The sequence below is a fragment of the Rana temporaria genome, chromosome 6, assembly GCF_905171775.1.
Source record: "Rana temporaria chromosome 6, aRanTem1.1, whole genome shotgun sequence".
Taxonomy (NCBI): domain Eukaryota; kingdom Metazoa; phylum Chordata; class Amphibia; order Anura; family Ranidae; genus Rana; species Rana temporaria.
Genome location: NC_053494.1, coordinates 97,211,987 through 97,228,035, shown reverse-complemented (window position 1 = coordinate 97,228,035; position 16,049 = coordinate 97,211,987). Strand labels below are relative to the sequence as shown.

Genomic DNA, 16,049 nt, shown 5'->3' with positions numbered 1-16,049 from the left:
CTCTCTGAGGTGAGGGTCCTCTGGGGAAAAGGCCGCATGAGGTGAGGACCAAGCCCGAAAGCCTCGTCCGCTAGGAACACAAACGGAAGTCCTTCCACATTATCTTCATCTGGTGGCAATGCCAGACCACCAGCTTGGAGACGATCATAGAAATCAGTCCGTGCGAACACTCCCCCATCAGACATCCGGCCGTTCTTCCCCACGTCCACATATAGAAACTCATACTGTGCCGACACCACCGCCATCAACACAATACTATGATAACCCTTGTAATTATAATAGTAGGACCCCGAGCGGGGTGGGGGCACAATGCGGACGTGTTTCCCATCTATTGCTCCACCGCAGTTTGGAAAATCACACCGCTGGGCAAATTGGGAAGCCACAGACTGCCATTCCTGTGGTGTGGAGGGTAGCTGTGGGGACAAACAAAATTAGAGATTTAGTACTTTGTAACAAATACATCCTACAAGCATCCTTGTGACAGTTCACAGTATTAAAATTGCATTAGAAAAATGTGCATGGAGAATTTGGGAAATGAAATATATAGGGCCACTTCATTAAGAGACTCCACAGCCCTCTGATGGGGACAATAAAAGTTTGAAGGGGGGGACACAAAAACCAAAAAGTCCTGTTTGAAAAAATGGCAAGGTGGGTTTGTCCCTAGGATAGCATGCTGGACAGGTTAATATTGGGTAAGGGACAAATATGCAGGTAGGCCAAGAATAAAACATGTAAAGCTGATATCAACATGCATAGGGAGAAAAGGTAACGTTAGTTAAACACACAGCATATCTGGGAAAATAAAAATAAAGTTATTTGGCCACATTATTAGAGCCAGGAAACTTACCTTAATATACTCCTCATGCATAACTTTGATGATGGCAGCACACGTGTCCGGTATGATGACCCCAAGCGCCTGCGGAGAGATGCCTGTCGAGAACTTGAGGTCCTGCAGGCTCCTCCCAGTCGCCAGGTACCGCAACGTGGCAATAAGCCTCTGCTCGGCCGTGATGGCTTGGCGCATCACAGTGTCCTGCCTCGTGATATAGGGGGACAGAAGATCCAGCAGACGGTTGAATACGGGGTCCGTCATGCGGAGAAAATTCCTAAAGTCATTAGGATTATTCTCCTGGAGTTCCCTAAGCAGAGGCATATGTGAGAACTGGTCACGCTGGCGCAACCAATTCTTGGTCCAGAAACGCCTCCGCCCCCTGTTTCTGGCCAAAGTACTGGACAAATGAACATATCCAGCAGCCATCCCATAAACAGCACCAACTCGCGAAAATTGACGCTGCTGCTCCATCATGGCTTCAAACCGGCCGGCTGGTCAGTCAAGAACACACTGAAACAGAAAGCACTCGCAAATCCAGCACTACCTGCGACAAACGCGTGACAAACAGATACGAGCGCACAGGATGCAACTGCTAAAGCAGAAACAACCTGCTTGCCTATAGCCGAATGACAACTACGTTACCGCAAGCACACGCACTGAACCCGTGAATACACGCTGTCAAAGCCTGGAGACCGAGAAGCGCGAATCAGCTCTAACCAAACCTTCACTAACACGAGCAAACACGTAACTAGCAAAAGAGGAACAGAGGGCGGCGCCATTAACTTTGGTCTTCCCCTTTATAGTGACGTCGTACGTAGTTTACGTGCACGCGTTCCGGTACGACGGGAATTTGGTCCGCTGGTGTGTACACGCCAGCGGAACAAAACACAAATCAGCCTTGTACGCCGGAAACTGTCGGGCAGACAGTTTCCAGCGCACAGATCCGGTCGTGAGTACAAGGCCTGAGACTATCACAGTGCATGTGCATTTATACGGAGACTTGATTACACTTGATTCTATTTATCATCATTAGTCATTTAGGTCAACATTAGATCATTCAGAGATCCTCACTGAACTTCTGGAGAGAGTTTGCTGCACTGAAAGTAAAGGGGCTGAATAATTTTGCACGCCCAATTTTTCAGTTTTGAATTTTTTTTAAAAGTTTGAAATATCCAATAAATTTCGTTCCACTTCAGGATTGTGTCCTACTTGTTGTTGATTCTTCCAAACAAATTACAGTTTTATATCTTTATGTTTGAAGCCTGAAATGTGGCAAAAGGTCGCAAAGTTCAAGGGGGCCGAATACTTTCGCAAGCACTGTATACACATCGGCAGAATGGCATGGCTGTGCAAAGCAACGTACAGGTACGTTGCTTTGAATTTGCCCCTGCCACGAGCTCCGTGACCGCGGGACCCGCGGACTCGATGTTCGTCGGTGTCTCGCAATCGTGTCACGGAGCTGCAGAACAAGGCATTTCCCTGTTCTGCCTTGTGACAGGACACTGATCTACTGCTCCCTGTCATCAGAAGCAGTGATCAATGTTATGTCACTGGTAGCCCAGCCCCCTCACAGTTAGAATCACTCCCTAGGACCCACTTAACCCCTTCCTTGCCCCCTAGTGGTTAACCCCTTCCCTGCCAGTGGCATTTACACAGTAATCAGTGCATTTTTATAGCACTGATCGCTGTATAAATGACAATGGTCCCAAAATATCTTCATGATAGTCATGATAAAAATCGCAGATCGCTGCCATTACTAGTAAAAAAAAATATATATTAATAAAAATGCCATAAATCTATCCCCCATTTTGTAGACGTTATAACTTTTGCGCAAACCAATCAATTTACGCTTATTGCGATTTTTTTTTGTTTACCAAAAATATGTAGAAGAATACATATCAGCCTAAACTGAGAAAGAAATTAGTTTTTTATATATTTTTTGGGGGGTATTTATTATAGCAAGAAGTTTTATTTTGTTTATAGCGCAAAAAATAAAAACCGCAGAGGTGATCCAATAACACCAAAAGAAAGCTCTATTTGTGGCAAAAAAAGCATGTCAACTTTATTTGGGAGCCACATCGCACGTGCAAAATTGTCAGTTAAAGCGACGCAGTGCCCAATTGCAAAAAAAGGCGCCGGACGTGGCATAGATAGCAGTGAGTGGCTCGGCTATCTATGAGTGAAGTGGGAGCAAAATAACTGTATTAGACAGGCATCTGCTCTCCCCTCCCCCTGAAAGGTGCCAAAATGTGACACCGGAGGGGGGGAGGATTCCGAAAAGCGTAAGTTCCATTTTTGGGTGGAACTCCGCTTTAAAAAGAATACTTATAAAATATTTGATAGAACGACTTTTATCAGCAATTCTTTGTAAAAAATATGACGATTGCTCTCTGCTCCTTCTCCTGATCTGACAGCTACAGCGCGAGCGGCTGAGAATCCCCTGCTGTCAGTTGGGAGGAGGAGAGCAGCGAGCAGTCGCATAAGTGTCGCTATGAAATAAGGTACAAATATTTTTTACAAAAAACATACACTTGAGCACAGAATGTTTTCTAACAGCGGGGATTGTATGTACTTTACACAGTTATTTCAGCAGCAGGAGGGGAGGGATGGGAAGTTTACTAGCTGACAGGTGGAAGAGGGGGGGAAGGTTGGAGAGAGGAACACAGAGGAGAGAGTGGATGATGCACGAAGCACGTAAACTGACCATGTTACGGGGGCTCAGGAGTCATGATAAACTGTGGTCAGTTTACAGGGAGGGGGCAGAACCAGGCAGGATCAGCCAGGTATTTCAGGTGATAGAAGGGGCCAAATTACACAGCACAAGCACAGAAATGTGCTGTATAACATGCTTTAACTAATTCTTTATGGGCAGTTCACACCACATGTAGTCCAGTGTGTTTTTTTTCTGCATCAAAAACACATGGAAAGTAGGTAATATGGTTTTTAATGGCATAGTTCACACCAGCGATTGCAGTTCCAGGAAAAAAAAGTAGAATGTGATGAATTTTTCCTGCGCACTGGACTGGAATGCTGTAAAATGCATCAAAAACGGACTGGAATGCACCAAAAAGTACTGGAATACACATGTCCTTATTTAAGGTTAAAGAAAAAAAAGGGGGAAATGCACTGGACTGCATCAAAAACGCACTAGAACTTATCAAAAATGCACATGCAGAAAAGCATCTGGAACACATCCGGACTGCATTTCTATGGTGTGAACTGGTCCTTAAAGCAGGGATCTCCAAACTACGTCACCAGCTGTTGCTGAACTACACATTCCATGAAGCATTGCAAAACTCTGATTCACAGACATGACTAGGCATGATGGTAATTGTATTTCCTGAACAACTTAAGGGACATTTTTTAGGGTTACAAACACTTTAATCACTTAAGGACCGCCTAACGCCGATATACGCTGGCAGAATGGCACAGCTGGGCACAGGCACGTTGCCCTTTAAGTGTCCAGCCGTGGGTCACACGCGCGGGTCACACCCGGTCCGAAGCTCCATGACCGCGCCCGTGGGACAAGCAGGCCCGATCGCCGCCGGTGTCCTGCGATCGGTCACAGGAGCTGAAGAACGGGGAGAGGTGAGTGTAAACACACCTTCCCCGTTCTTCTCTGTGGCAGTGTCACTGATCGTCTGTTCCCTGTTATAGGGAACGGCGATCAATGACGTCACACGTCCAGCCACGCCCCCCTACAGTAAGAATCACTCCGTTAGGGCACACTTAACCCCCTTAGCGCCCCCTAGTGGTTAACCCCTTCACTGCCATTGTCATTTTCACAGTAATCAATGCATTTTTATAGCACTTTTCGCTGTGAAAATGACAATGGTCCCAAAAATGTGTCAAAAGTGTTCGATGTGTCCGCCATAATGTCGCAGTCATGAAAGAAATCGCTGATCGCCGCCATTACTAGTAAAACAAAAAATATTAATAAAAATGCCATAAAACTATCCCCTATTTTGTAAACGCTATAACTTTTGCGCAAACCAATCAATAAACGCTTATTGCGATTTTTTTTACCAAAAATAAGTTGGAAAATATGTTTCGGCCTAAACTGAGGAAAATAATTTTTTTTATTTGTTTTGGGGGGGGGGGGGGGGGGGGATATGTATTATAGCAAAAAGTTAAAAATATAGAATTTTTTTCAAAATTGTTACTCTATTTTTGTTTATAGCGCAAAAATAAAAGCCACAGAGGTGATCAAATACCACCAAAAGAAAGCTCTATTTGTGGGAAAAAACGGACGCCAATTTTGTTTGGGAGCCACGTCGCACGACCGCGCAATTGTCAGTTAAAACAACGCAGTGCCGAATCGCAAAAAAATGGCCAGGTCCTTTACCTGCATAATGGTCTGGGTCTTAGGTGGTTAAGGAACACCCTCTGTGTGTTTATTGGTGTGGATTTGTTAGCTATAGACTCTGACTGGTCACTGGCTACCATTTCAAATATGACTTTAGCTAAAGACAGACCTACAATTTTATCTAGATTTTTTATATCTGAATTAAACAAGGAGATAGTTCTGTAGAAATCAGGTTTGGGGGTCCGTTTGGGCTTTCAGATACCCACAGTAATAACATTGGGAGCATGCCTATTACAAACCACCCCCTGTGTTAGCAGGAGTTGTAGGAGTAGTGCCACAGAATGTCTTATGCCGCGTACAGTCGTTTTTTGTGATGAAAAAAAAACATTTAAAATGATCGTGTGTGGGCAAAACGTCGTTTTATGTCTTCAAAAAAACGACAAAAAAAAAAATTCGAACATGCTTGAATTTTTTGTGTCGTTTTTCAAAACGTCGTTTTTTGTTTCACAGAAATTGACCGTGTGTAGCAAAAAACAACGTTTAAAACGACGTTTTTAAATCGGCGCATGCCCAGAAGCTAGTTATGAAGCAAGCTTCAATGGAAAAAAGTGGTGAAACATAACCTCGCTTTGCTAGAGCATTGTGAAAAAACGATGGTGTGTAGGCAACGTCGTTTTTGAAAATGATGTTTCAAAAACGTTGTTTTATTTCATGATTTAAAACGTCGTTTTTTTTCATCACAAAAAACGACCGTCTGTACACGGCATTAGACCATCTAGCTGTGTCCACGGTTAAAGAATAGGGGCCTAACTCAGAAGCGTGAGTGTGTCTAGGAAAAAGCAGGTTTTTATTGTTGTGTTCTGGGTTTTAGAGGCATAAAGATCTTGATATAAGAAAGGGCATGCAGTTACAATATCCTTTGTAGTGAAGACAATGGTTCCATCTATGCAGAATTCATAAAAATATATATAAACTCACAGTGTTGTTAGAATCGGTTGAATATTCTCCCCAGAAAAGATAAATGGAACGGTGGTCTCCAGTATTCAATATACCAGGATTTTGCCTGGCAGTTCCTACATTCATTTCGATTTCCCACTGCAAAGTTCCACTTTTGCTATCTATAATAACAACCTGCAAAAAATGTAAAGTTTATAATTGAGAAAGGATTATAAAAATCAAAAACAAAAAAGTTAAATCTGCAAGATCATAGGCATTAGAAGGTCATCAAGGCCTCGTGCACATGGACGTCTAGAGGCTACATGAGCATAAATCAGTTTTCCCCAATGTGTCACTTTTGCATTTGCTGAAATATGCCATACAGGCATGGAAGGGTGAACATCAACGCAGAAGTGTTTGACATTAACACAAACACTTCTGCATACTGCCCTTCACTTGTATTGGCAGCTTTACATAGCAACCCGAGGTGGTGCAGGAAGGTGCCAGGAATTTTATGCTAGAAGTCTTGCAGGCTTTAGACATCTGTGCACATGAGGCCTAACAGAGCAAACTAAAAGTTCCATGTACTATCCTGTAAACCTAAATGTAAAAACATTTATGAGTGATTGATATTGTAAGCCAAGCCAGGAAAATATTTCACATTGTAAACAATATTCCCAACCACTTTTGTCACAATATGCTTGCAGGAAAACATAAAGTGGTAGTGAAATCTGTTTTTTCACTATATTAAGGCTTACCTGTAGGTGCAGGGACTATCTCCTAAGGGGCAGGTCCACAAAGAGAGTACGCCGGCGTATCTACTGATACGCCGGCGTACTTTCAAATTTCCCGCGTCGTATCTTTGTTTTGAATCCTCAAAACAAGATACAACGGCATCTGAGTTAGATCCGACAGGCGTACGTCTTCGTACGCCTTCGGATCTTAGATGCAATTCTTCGGCGTCCGCTGGGTGGCGTTCCCGTCGTTTTCCGCGTCGAGTATGCAAATTAGCTATTTCCGACGATCCACGAACGTATGAGCGGCCGTCGCATTTTTTTACGTCGTCTCTAGTCGGCTTTTTTCGGCGAATAGTTAAAGCTGCTATTTGGTGGCGTACGCAATGTTAAATATGGCCGTCCTTCCCGCGTATAATTAAAAAAATAAATAATTCTTTGCGTATGTCGTCCGTGAATCGGGATGGACATCATTTAGCGCAATGCACGGCGGGAAATTTAGGGACGGCGCATGCGCAGTTCGTTCGGCGCGGGGACGCGCTTCATTTAAATGAAACACGCCCCCCTACTCGCCGATTTGAATTACGCGCCATTATGCCGCGAGAGATAGACTACGCCGCCGTAACTTACGGCGCAAATTCTTTATAGATTCAAACCGAAATGAAGTAAGTTACGGCGGCGTAGCGTATCTCAGATACGCTGCGCCGGGGCAGATCTTTGTGGATCTGCCCCTAAATGTGCAGCTTAGGAGATATTCACATTCGCAGCAGCTGGTAACATCACCAGCACACAACGCTCTGAATGGACGACATGCTCATGCATACTAGCACATTAAGACATTAAGGATCAATTAGAAAAGCTTACATGCATCTTTATTAACAGCCATGAGACAGCAATTTTATAATTACACTGGACTTTGCTTATAAAAAATATTTTTGAGAATAAGAATTCTAAACAAACAATATAATGAATCATTTCTATGAATATTTTTCACTACCATGCTTACAGTGCCAAGCTACCATATCAGTGTAAACTAGTAAAGTAGTCAAGATATGCAAATCATTTATGTATTGTTTTAATAGGTGTGTGCAGCCTACTGCATTAGGGTGTTCACACCAAAGTACAAACACACACACACACACACACACACACACTCCCATAAATAAATATAAACAAACATTAAAAGTATATCAAAACATGGACGGTGTCTGTAGGACAGAGGACAGTGTCAATAGGGCATTGGACGTGGTCAGTAGACGTGTTTTTTTTTTGTTTTTACAATTTTACATGAGCCCTGTTAGGGGCTCACTTTTTAGACAGAGAAAGGGACTGGGGACAGAGATTCCCCAGCAGCCTCAGCTGCACTGGACAGTAAATAAATGCTTTGTGCCAAGTGTTTTTTTTTTTAGATGGTTCAGTTATGAATGAACACAGTGGGGGTTATTTACTTAAGGCAAATCCACTTTGTACTACAAGTGCAAACTAAGGGGTAGATCCACGTACAACGGCGCATTAATCCGCCGGGCGTAGCGTATCTAAGATACACTACGCCGCTGTAACTTATCTTTTTTTTTCCGAATCCTCAAAGAATTTGCGCCGTAAGTTACGGCGGCGTAGTGTATCTTTGGCGGCGTAATGGCGCGGCATTCAAATCTCTGTGATGTGGGTGTGTTTTATGTAAATACGTTGTGACTCGACGTAAACAATGTTCTTTTTTAACTGCGCATGCGCCGTCCGTGGGGGTATCCCAGTGCGCATGCTCGAAATGAAACCGGAACAAGCCAATGTTTACGACGAGTGACGTCATTCTACGCAAATCCCTATTCGCAAACGACTTACGCAAACGACGTAAAAAATTCAAAATGCGAGGCGGGAACGACGGCCATACTTAACATTGAGTACGCCTCATAATAGCAGGTTTAACTATATGCCGGAAAAAGCCGAACGCAAACGACATAAAAAAATGCGCCGGCCGGACGTACGTTCGTGGATCGCCGTAACTAGCTAATTTGCATACTCGACGCGGAATTTAACGGAAACGCCACCTAGCGGCCGTCGAAAAATTGCACCTAAGATCCGACGGCGTACGAAGACGTAAGCCTGTCGGATCCATCCGAGATGCCGTCGTATCTTGTTTTGTAGATACAAAACAAAGATACGACACGCAAAATTTGAAATTACGCGGCGTATCAAGAGATACGCCGGCTTAATTCTTCTGTGGATCTGCCCCAAAAAGTGCAAAGTGCACTTGAAATTGCACTGAAAGTGCACTTAGAAGTGCAGTCGCTGTAAATCTGCGGGGTATATCTGAAATGAGGAGAAGCTCTGCTGATTTTATTATCCAATCATGTGCAAGCTAAAATGCTGTTTTTTATATTCCTTGCATGTCCCCCTTGGATCTACAGCGGCTGCACTTTCAGTGCAATTTTAAGTGCACTTGTAGTTTGCACTTGTAGTGCAAAGTGGATTTGCCTTTAGTAATTTTTTTTCTACTCACCTTAAAATCCCCTTCATTGACAGACACAGCACTTCTATTCTTGACCTTAGGGTTATATCACCACCTTCAGGAGTAGGACTAGGCAGTAACAAAAAACAAGCACAGCACCACCTAGCGGCGGTCCTTACTGGTAGTACCCCCCCCCCCCACTCTGCTACCAGCTCAGTTTGTTACAAAGTAGTACAAACACAAAACAGGAGGGGGTGGGTGCTGTGTCCGTCAATGAACTCAGAGAAAGGGATTTTACGGTGAGTAGAAAAAAAATCCTGTTTTCTCTTTCGTTCATTGACGGACACAGCACTTCTATTCTTGACCTTAGGGACGTCCCAAAGCAGTGCCACAATGAGGGGTGGGAAGACAGAAAAAAGGAAAAAAATAACCTCCACCCAAACAGAACCTCCCGCAAGGGGAGCCAAAACCTCAGACGGCCGCCTGCAAAACTTTGCGGCCGGAACACGCAGATGCCAAAACATCCACCCTGTGAATCTTGGTGAAAATGTGTACTGACGACCAGGTAGCCACCTTACACACTTGAGAAAAAGACGCTTGATGTCGGAAGGTCCAGGAAGCACTAACCACCCTGGTAGAATGCGCCCTGACGGGAAAGGGGGGCACCCACCCCCTAATGGCAAAGGGCTGGACAATAGTCTGTCTGGTCAAACGGGAAACAGCGGCCGAATAGGCCGCCAGGCCCTTCCTCGGGCCATCCACATTTACAAACAGGGAATCCGTCTTCTGAAAGGAAGCCGTAACTGACAGATACACACGAGAGCCCGAACCACATCCAAAGAGTGCAAGGCGACCTCCTTGGGGTGATACGGTCAAGGACACAAGGACGGAAGGATAATGTCCTAGTTCAGATGAAAGGCAGATACCACCTTAGGAAGAAACGTGGGATGTGGACGCAGCACCGCCTTATCCTTGTGGAGAACCAAATAGGGAGACTTTCACGACAAGGCCGCCAGCTTAGAAACTCGCCGAGCTGACGTAATGGCCACTAGAAAGACAACCTTCTAGGAGAGCGTGAGTAAAGGGATCTCCCTAATGTTCTCAAATGGTACCGAGAGCACCAGATTTAGATCCCATGGAGGCAGAGGCGAGCGTACTGGGGGTGCCGAACCCCTTGAAAAAAGGTACATAGCAACAAGTGAGCAGCCAACGGCCGCTGAATAAAAGATGGCTAGAACCAATATTTTCCCCTTGATCATGCTCAAAGCTAGCTTCTGATCAACCCCATGCTGCAGCAACACAAGGATCTTGGATACCAAATAGGAACATGGATCCCACCCCACGGCCTCGCACAAAGAGATGTAAGCCTTTCAGGTGCGATGATAAATTCTCCGTGAAGTAGACTTGCGCCTTCAATATAGTGGGAATCACAGAACTCGGCAACCCCCAGTCTCTCAGCACCTGGCTTTAAATAGCCAGGCCGTCAAAGCCAGAGACGGTAAAGCAGGATGGAATAACGGTTGAGACAGGAAGTCCTCCTGCACTGGTAGTCGCCAGGGGGCGTCCGCCACCATCCCTACCACGTCAGCATACCATAGACGCTGAGGCCAATCTGGAGCAATTAGAATAACCATTATCCCCTCGGCCTCTACCCTGCGCAGCAGACGAGGGAGGAGTTTGAGAGGAGGGAAGGCATAAATGAGCTGATAATGCCCCCACGTTGCCACTAGCGTGTCCGATGCATCCGCCAAGGGATCCCTTGTTCTGGCCATGAATCTCTGCACCTTCCAATTGAGAAGGGAGGCCAGAAGATCCATGACCAGCGTACCCCACTGCAGGCAAACAAGACGAAACACCTCCAGATGCAGCGACCACTCCCCCTGATCCAGCAACTGACGGCTGAGGTAGTCCGCCTGCCAGTTTTCTATGCCCCGAATGTAGACAGCGGAGAGAGCCAAAACGTGAAGTTCTGCCCACTTCAGAATGTGAGAGACCTCCCGCGCTGCTGCTGAGCTCCTCGCCCCCCCCTGGTGGTTGACGTAAGCCACCGCCGTGGCATTGTCCGACTGGATCCGGACTGGATGACCGTGCAGCAGCTGCGTCCAACTAGAGAGACATAACCGGATCGCACGCAACTCCAGGACGCTGATTGATAGACAAGACTCTTCCGATTTACAGCGGCCCTGGGCCGATCGAAGGCCCAGAACCCCCCCAGCCAATCAGGCTGGCAAACGTTGTGATCACCGTCCAATGGAGAAGAAGAAACGTCTTCCCGGTCCTTAGGACCTGAGACCGTAGCCACCAAAGGAGCGAGGCCCTGGTCAGCCGGCCCACGCGATTCTAACAATCCAGAGATGCAGGGGATTTGTCCCATTTGGATAAGATCTTCCTCTGCAAGACCCAAGTGTGAAACTGGGCATACGGACCGCCTCGAAGGTGGATACCATGAGGCCCTGAACCCGCATGCAGAAACATAGAGACCACCACTTGCGGGACAGCAGCAACACCAAACTCCTGCAAGGCTTGCATGGCGATCGCCACATTGTCCCTCAGTTCTGAAGCTGACGCCGCTCGCAGGAGGAGATTGTCCAGGTAGCCCACAACTGTGATCGCCCGCTGTCTCAGCAACGCCAGAACCGGTGCTAGCACCTTGGTGAAGACCTGGGGAGCCGAGGCAAGGCCAAAGGGAAATGCCACAAACTGAAACACTGGTACCTGGAAACACTGAGACCAGGAAATCCCCCTGATGAAGCGCAGCCACACACGGGAGCCTTGTTGGGCTGGAAACCGAACCACCGGGCGGATGGAAAAAACGTTTGTGAGCGGAAAAAGAGGGGCCCTGCCTGCGACGGGGGTCCTTGCCTTTTTTGCATGTGGGAGAAAAGTACTCCTCTCCCCCCCCCCAGTAATATCCTTTATAATGTCATTCAGAGTGGCCCCAAATAGCCACCCACCCTGGAAAGGCAAATCCGCCAGAGCCTTCTTAGACATTTGGTCCACAGACAAGCACTTAAGCCAAAGCAACCGGCGAAGCACCATGGCCGACAGATTTTTGAGAGTAACAGGGCCGTGACACAAACAAACTTAAGCCCTTATCACTATAAATGGGAAAAAATTTAAATAAATGGATGAGCGCAATCTCTAGCACACCTAATGTATATAAAATAAAATAGAATGTATTCACTGCTGAGCAGTGTGTGTACCTATCAATGTGTCCCACACAAAAATAAAGTGCAAGTGCAATCTGAATCCACAAAACTCTACAAAGCTATAAATGTGTATTAAACCCCCTCGTACAGTTTTGTGGATACAGTTTCAGATTGCACTTGCACTTTATTTTTGTTTGGGACACATTTATAGGTACACACACTGCTCAGCAGTGAATACATTCTATTTTATTTTATATACAGTACATTAGGTGTGCTAGAGATTGCGCTCATCCATTTATTTTTATTTTTTTCCATTTATAGTGATTTGTACACTTTAGATTCGAGCAGCATTTTCATTTATTTTTACACATCACTTCCCTATTGTAGATTTCCTTTTAGATTAATTTGGCTAGTACAGAAGATTCCCCCTGCTTATTATCACGGATACTTAAGCCCTTGCACTAACTGGTCTGCCAGTTCCACACAGACCGGAGAAACTTGCTCATTACACAACTCGCGGTGTAATATCTTAGTTCACTCAGTAAGCGTCTGTGACACCAGAGCAATAGCCAACACTGGACGAAGGGCCAAACCTGCCATTGTAAACATAGACAGAGCGACCGCCTCAGCCTTTCTGTCAGCAGGGTCCTTGAAGGAAGGGGACCCCTACACCGGAATCATGGTTGCCTTGTTTAACCTAGATACTGGGGGATCCACAACAGGAGGGGAGGACCATTTCTTCAACAGACTCTCCTCAAAAGGGTACCGCACCGAAAAACTCCTTGGGACTGAAAAGGACCGCTGCGGGCATTCCCAATCCTTGTAAAAAAAACTATCGAAATAAGACAGACAGGCTTATGAGACCCAAAGGGGTCCGATACCTCTGCAGACGCCCCCGCCGGATCCTCAATTTTCAAGATATCGCACACCGTTGTAATGAGTGCGCCCACCAGCACTTTGTTATGCGCAGTGACGGATGCAGAGGATTCCTCCTCGCTGTCCAAATGATCAGGGTCTGCATCATCTCAGCCCTCCAGGCAAGGGCCACCCGCTATGGTGGAACCCGACTCTGGATCAGAGTCCTCCCCAGAAGAGGGGGTAGGGGACATTTTTTACCCGCCTTACGCCCGCACGCCACTAAACCCAAGAGATGAAGGAATCCAGGACTCGACCGGACACCGCCAGGGACCGAACACCCACGAGGGAGAGAAAGAAGGGAAAACACCCCCCCTAGCTGCCTGCAGACTGGGGGAACCCCAGAAGGACTCACCACCCCGACTCAACCTCAGAGGAGCAGTGCTGTGTGCCGTCCGTCCTCCTGCAGATAGAAAACACCACGAGGAGATCCGTGCCTGCGCTAGGCGTAACTTCTGGCAGCCAGCAGAAATGTCCCCACGAGGCTACAAGAAAATGGCCGCCGGTCGCACTTCCGCAGATAGAGCCAGAAGCCAGGAATTTCCCCAGACCAAGGCAAAATGAACTCCACGGCTACGATAAAATGGCCGCGGAGTCTGGCCCCAAACAAATGGCGGCTATTACACATGGAGGGGGACACCAGCCACACACCCGCACCTGGAGAGCACAGAGACCACCCAGAGGGGACCCCACAAAAGGTCAGGTAGGGGCCAAACATTTCCTAGAGGAACCTACAGCGAAGGGCAGACAGCACAACAGGGGGCAGGGGGAGGGAGAGGAGGAGATTCCCCAGAACCGACCACCCCAGGGAGTACCCAGCAGCTCCAACCATGCCCAGGCAGGGCCGGTGGAGCCTGTACTTACCCATCAAGCAGGGACTGCGGGTCACACTCCCAAGACAGATCCTCCTCCCGCCTGTTGGCCATGGTGACACTGTCACCCAGACATCAAGTGCCTGGTCATATGTGTCTCTACGAGGCATCTAGCCCACCGGCTTCCCCGGTCCAGGATGGGGCTCGTTGCGGCCGACCCAGCACAGAGCTCAGGTCTGCGCAAGCTCGATGGCCAGGCTGGGGAGACTACCAGGATCTATGATATCCAGCCTGTCACAAAGCCCAGCAGTTGATTGCAGATGAACAAAAGAACACAAAAATAAAAAATAGAAATAAAAAAACAAAGGAACCACAGGTCCCAGCAGGGAGCCAGGTCGTTCTCCTAGACTAGGCAAAAAAAACGGAGATGCGGGTAGCAGAGTGGGGGGTAACTACCAGTAAAGAAAGCCCCTAGGCGGTGCTGTGCTTGTTTTTTGTTTCTGCCTGGTCCTATTCCTGAAGGTGGTGATATAACCCTTAGGTCAAGAACAGCAGTGCTGTGTCCGTCAATGAACGAAAGAGAAAACCCCCAGTGAGTGATCAGTTTGAGGGGGGGGGGGGGCATGGCACACTCCATGCACACGCCTATGATTATTTTACTTCTAGTATGTGCCCCATTTAATTAATGTAATTTAGGACACTATAAATTCAGCAAATAAAGCTTGCAAATATGAGAATTTTTGACTTAGCTTTAAAATCCTTTATTAGAAATATACTCTAAAGCATGGGTTCTCAACCTGTGGCTCTCCAGCTGCAGAATTGCAAGTCCCATCATGTTACTGCTTTTGGGAGTCATGCTTGGCGCTGTCAGCCATGCAATTCCTCATGGGACTTGTAGTTTCGCAACAGCTAGAGGGCCAGAGGTTGCGCACTTATGCTCTACAGAAAAGGATTTTATAGGGAAGTCTAAAGTCCTTATTTCTTAATTGTACAATGTAGGACAGGCTTCCATTTATGTTGCTGCTGAATGCAATATTACCTATTTTCTTGCTCATTCATTGAGGGACACAGGTATCCTTTGGGAGCTCAAAACACAGTACAACTGAGGGATGTGCAACAGAAAACAATTGCTAGCAGGCAATGTAATAAAACTGGCCTGTAGCTCAAATAGCCTTCTGAAAGATCTTATGCCTGAAGCTGGCATCAGATTAGGCAGAACTGTCTAGCTGGTAGAACTTAGGCTGCATTCACACCTAAGCGACAGCCGCGTACGCGTGTAGCGGCAGATTTGCCGCGATTACAAATGTTTCTTTTTTTTTTTTCTAAAGTATTCCCATTGCTGTCTATGGGAAAACGCGCCTGTCGCGTGAAAAAAAGGGTCCGGGACTTTTTTTCAGGCGACAAGCGTTGCGCGTCTATGAGATGTGAACCATCTCCATAGACGGCAATGGGAATTCTCCCCTCTAGCGACAGAAGCGTCCCGCGTCGGGCGTTTTGTCGCTTAGGTGTGAATGCAGCCTTAGAGAACATGTGAACAGAGGACTGGGTGGGAGTCTTGAATGTTAGGAGTACAGAGGTCTGATTTTGAAAAACCCTAAAGGTGCTCACTGCCTCAATGGAGCAAGCCTTAAAGTGGGTGTAAACCTCATTCATGAAATTTGACCTAAGTACATATATCTGTAGTGTTTACTAATCTCTCTCCAAAGCTCTAAGTGCTGTTTCTTTCTGGTGCATTGTTCCTCTGTTATCAGCAGTCACTTCCGACAAGCTCTTCAACACACGAGATATCAGCAGCTTTTGTGTCGGGGAGGGAACTTAGAGGGAGATTAACAGGGAGCGGGTCTATTAACAATACAGCTCTGCATGTTCCTTTGTTCATCTTCCTGTGTGGAGGTGGAAGGGGGGGTTCCTCTCCTCCA

General features: G+C 46.5%; 1 protein-coding gene across 1 annotated transcript in view; it reads right to left on the bottom strand.

The window, feature by feature from the left end:
* The window catches only part of FAM234A (family with sequence similarity 234 member A), a 149,476-nt gene that overhangs the window by 22,282 nt on the left and 111,145 nt on the right, over positions 1-16,049 (bottom strand). Inside the window, exon 10 of the mRNA XM_040357037.1 lies at positions 6,117-6,269. Coding sequence (XP_040212971.1) covers positions 6,117-6,269 — 153 coding nt within the window. The remainder of the gene's footprint in view (positions 1-6,116; positions 6,270-16,049) is intronic.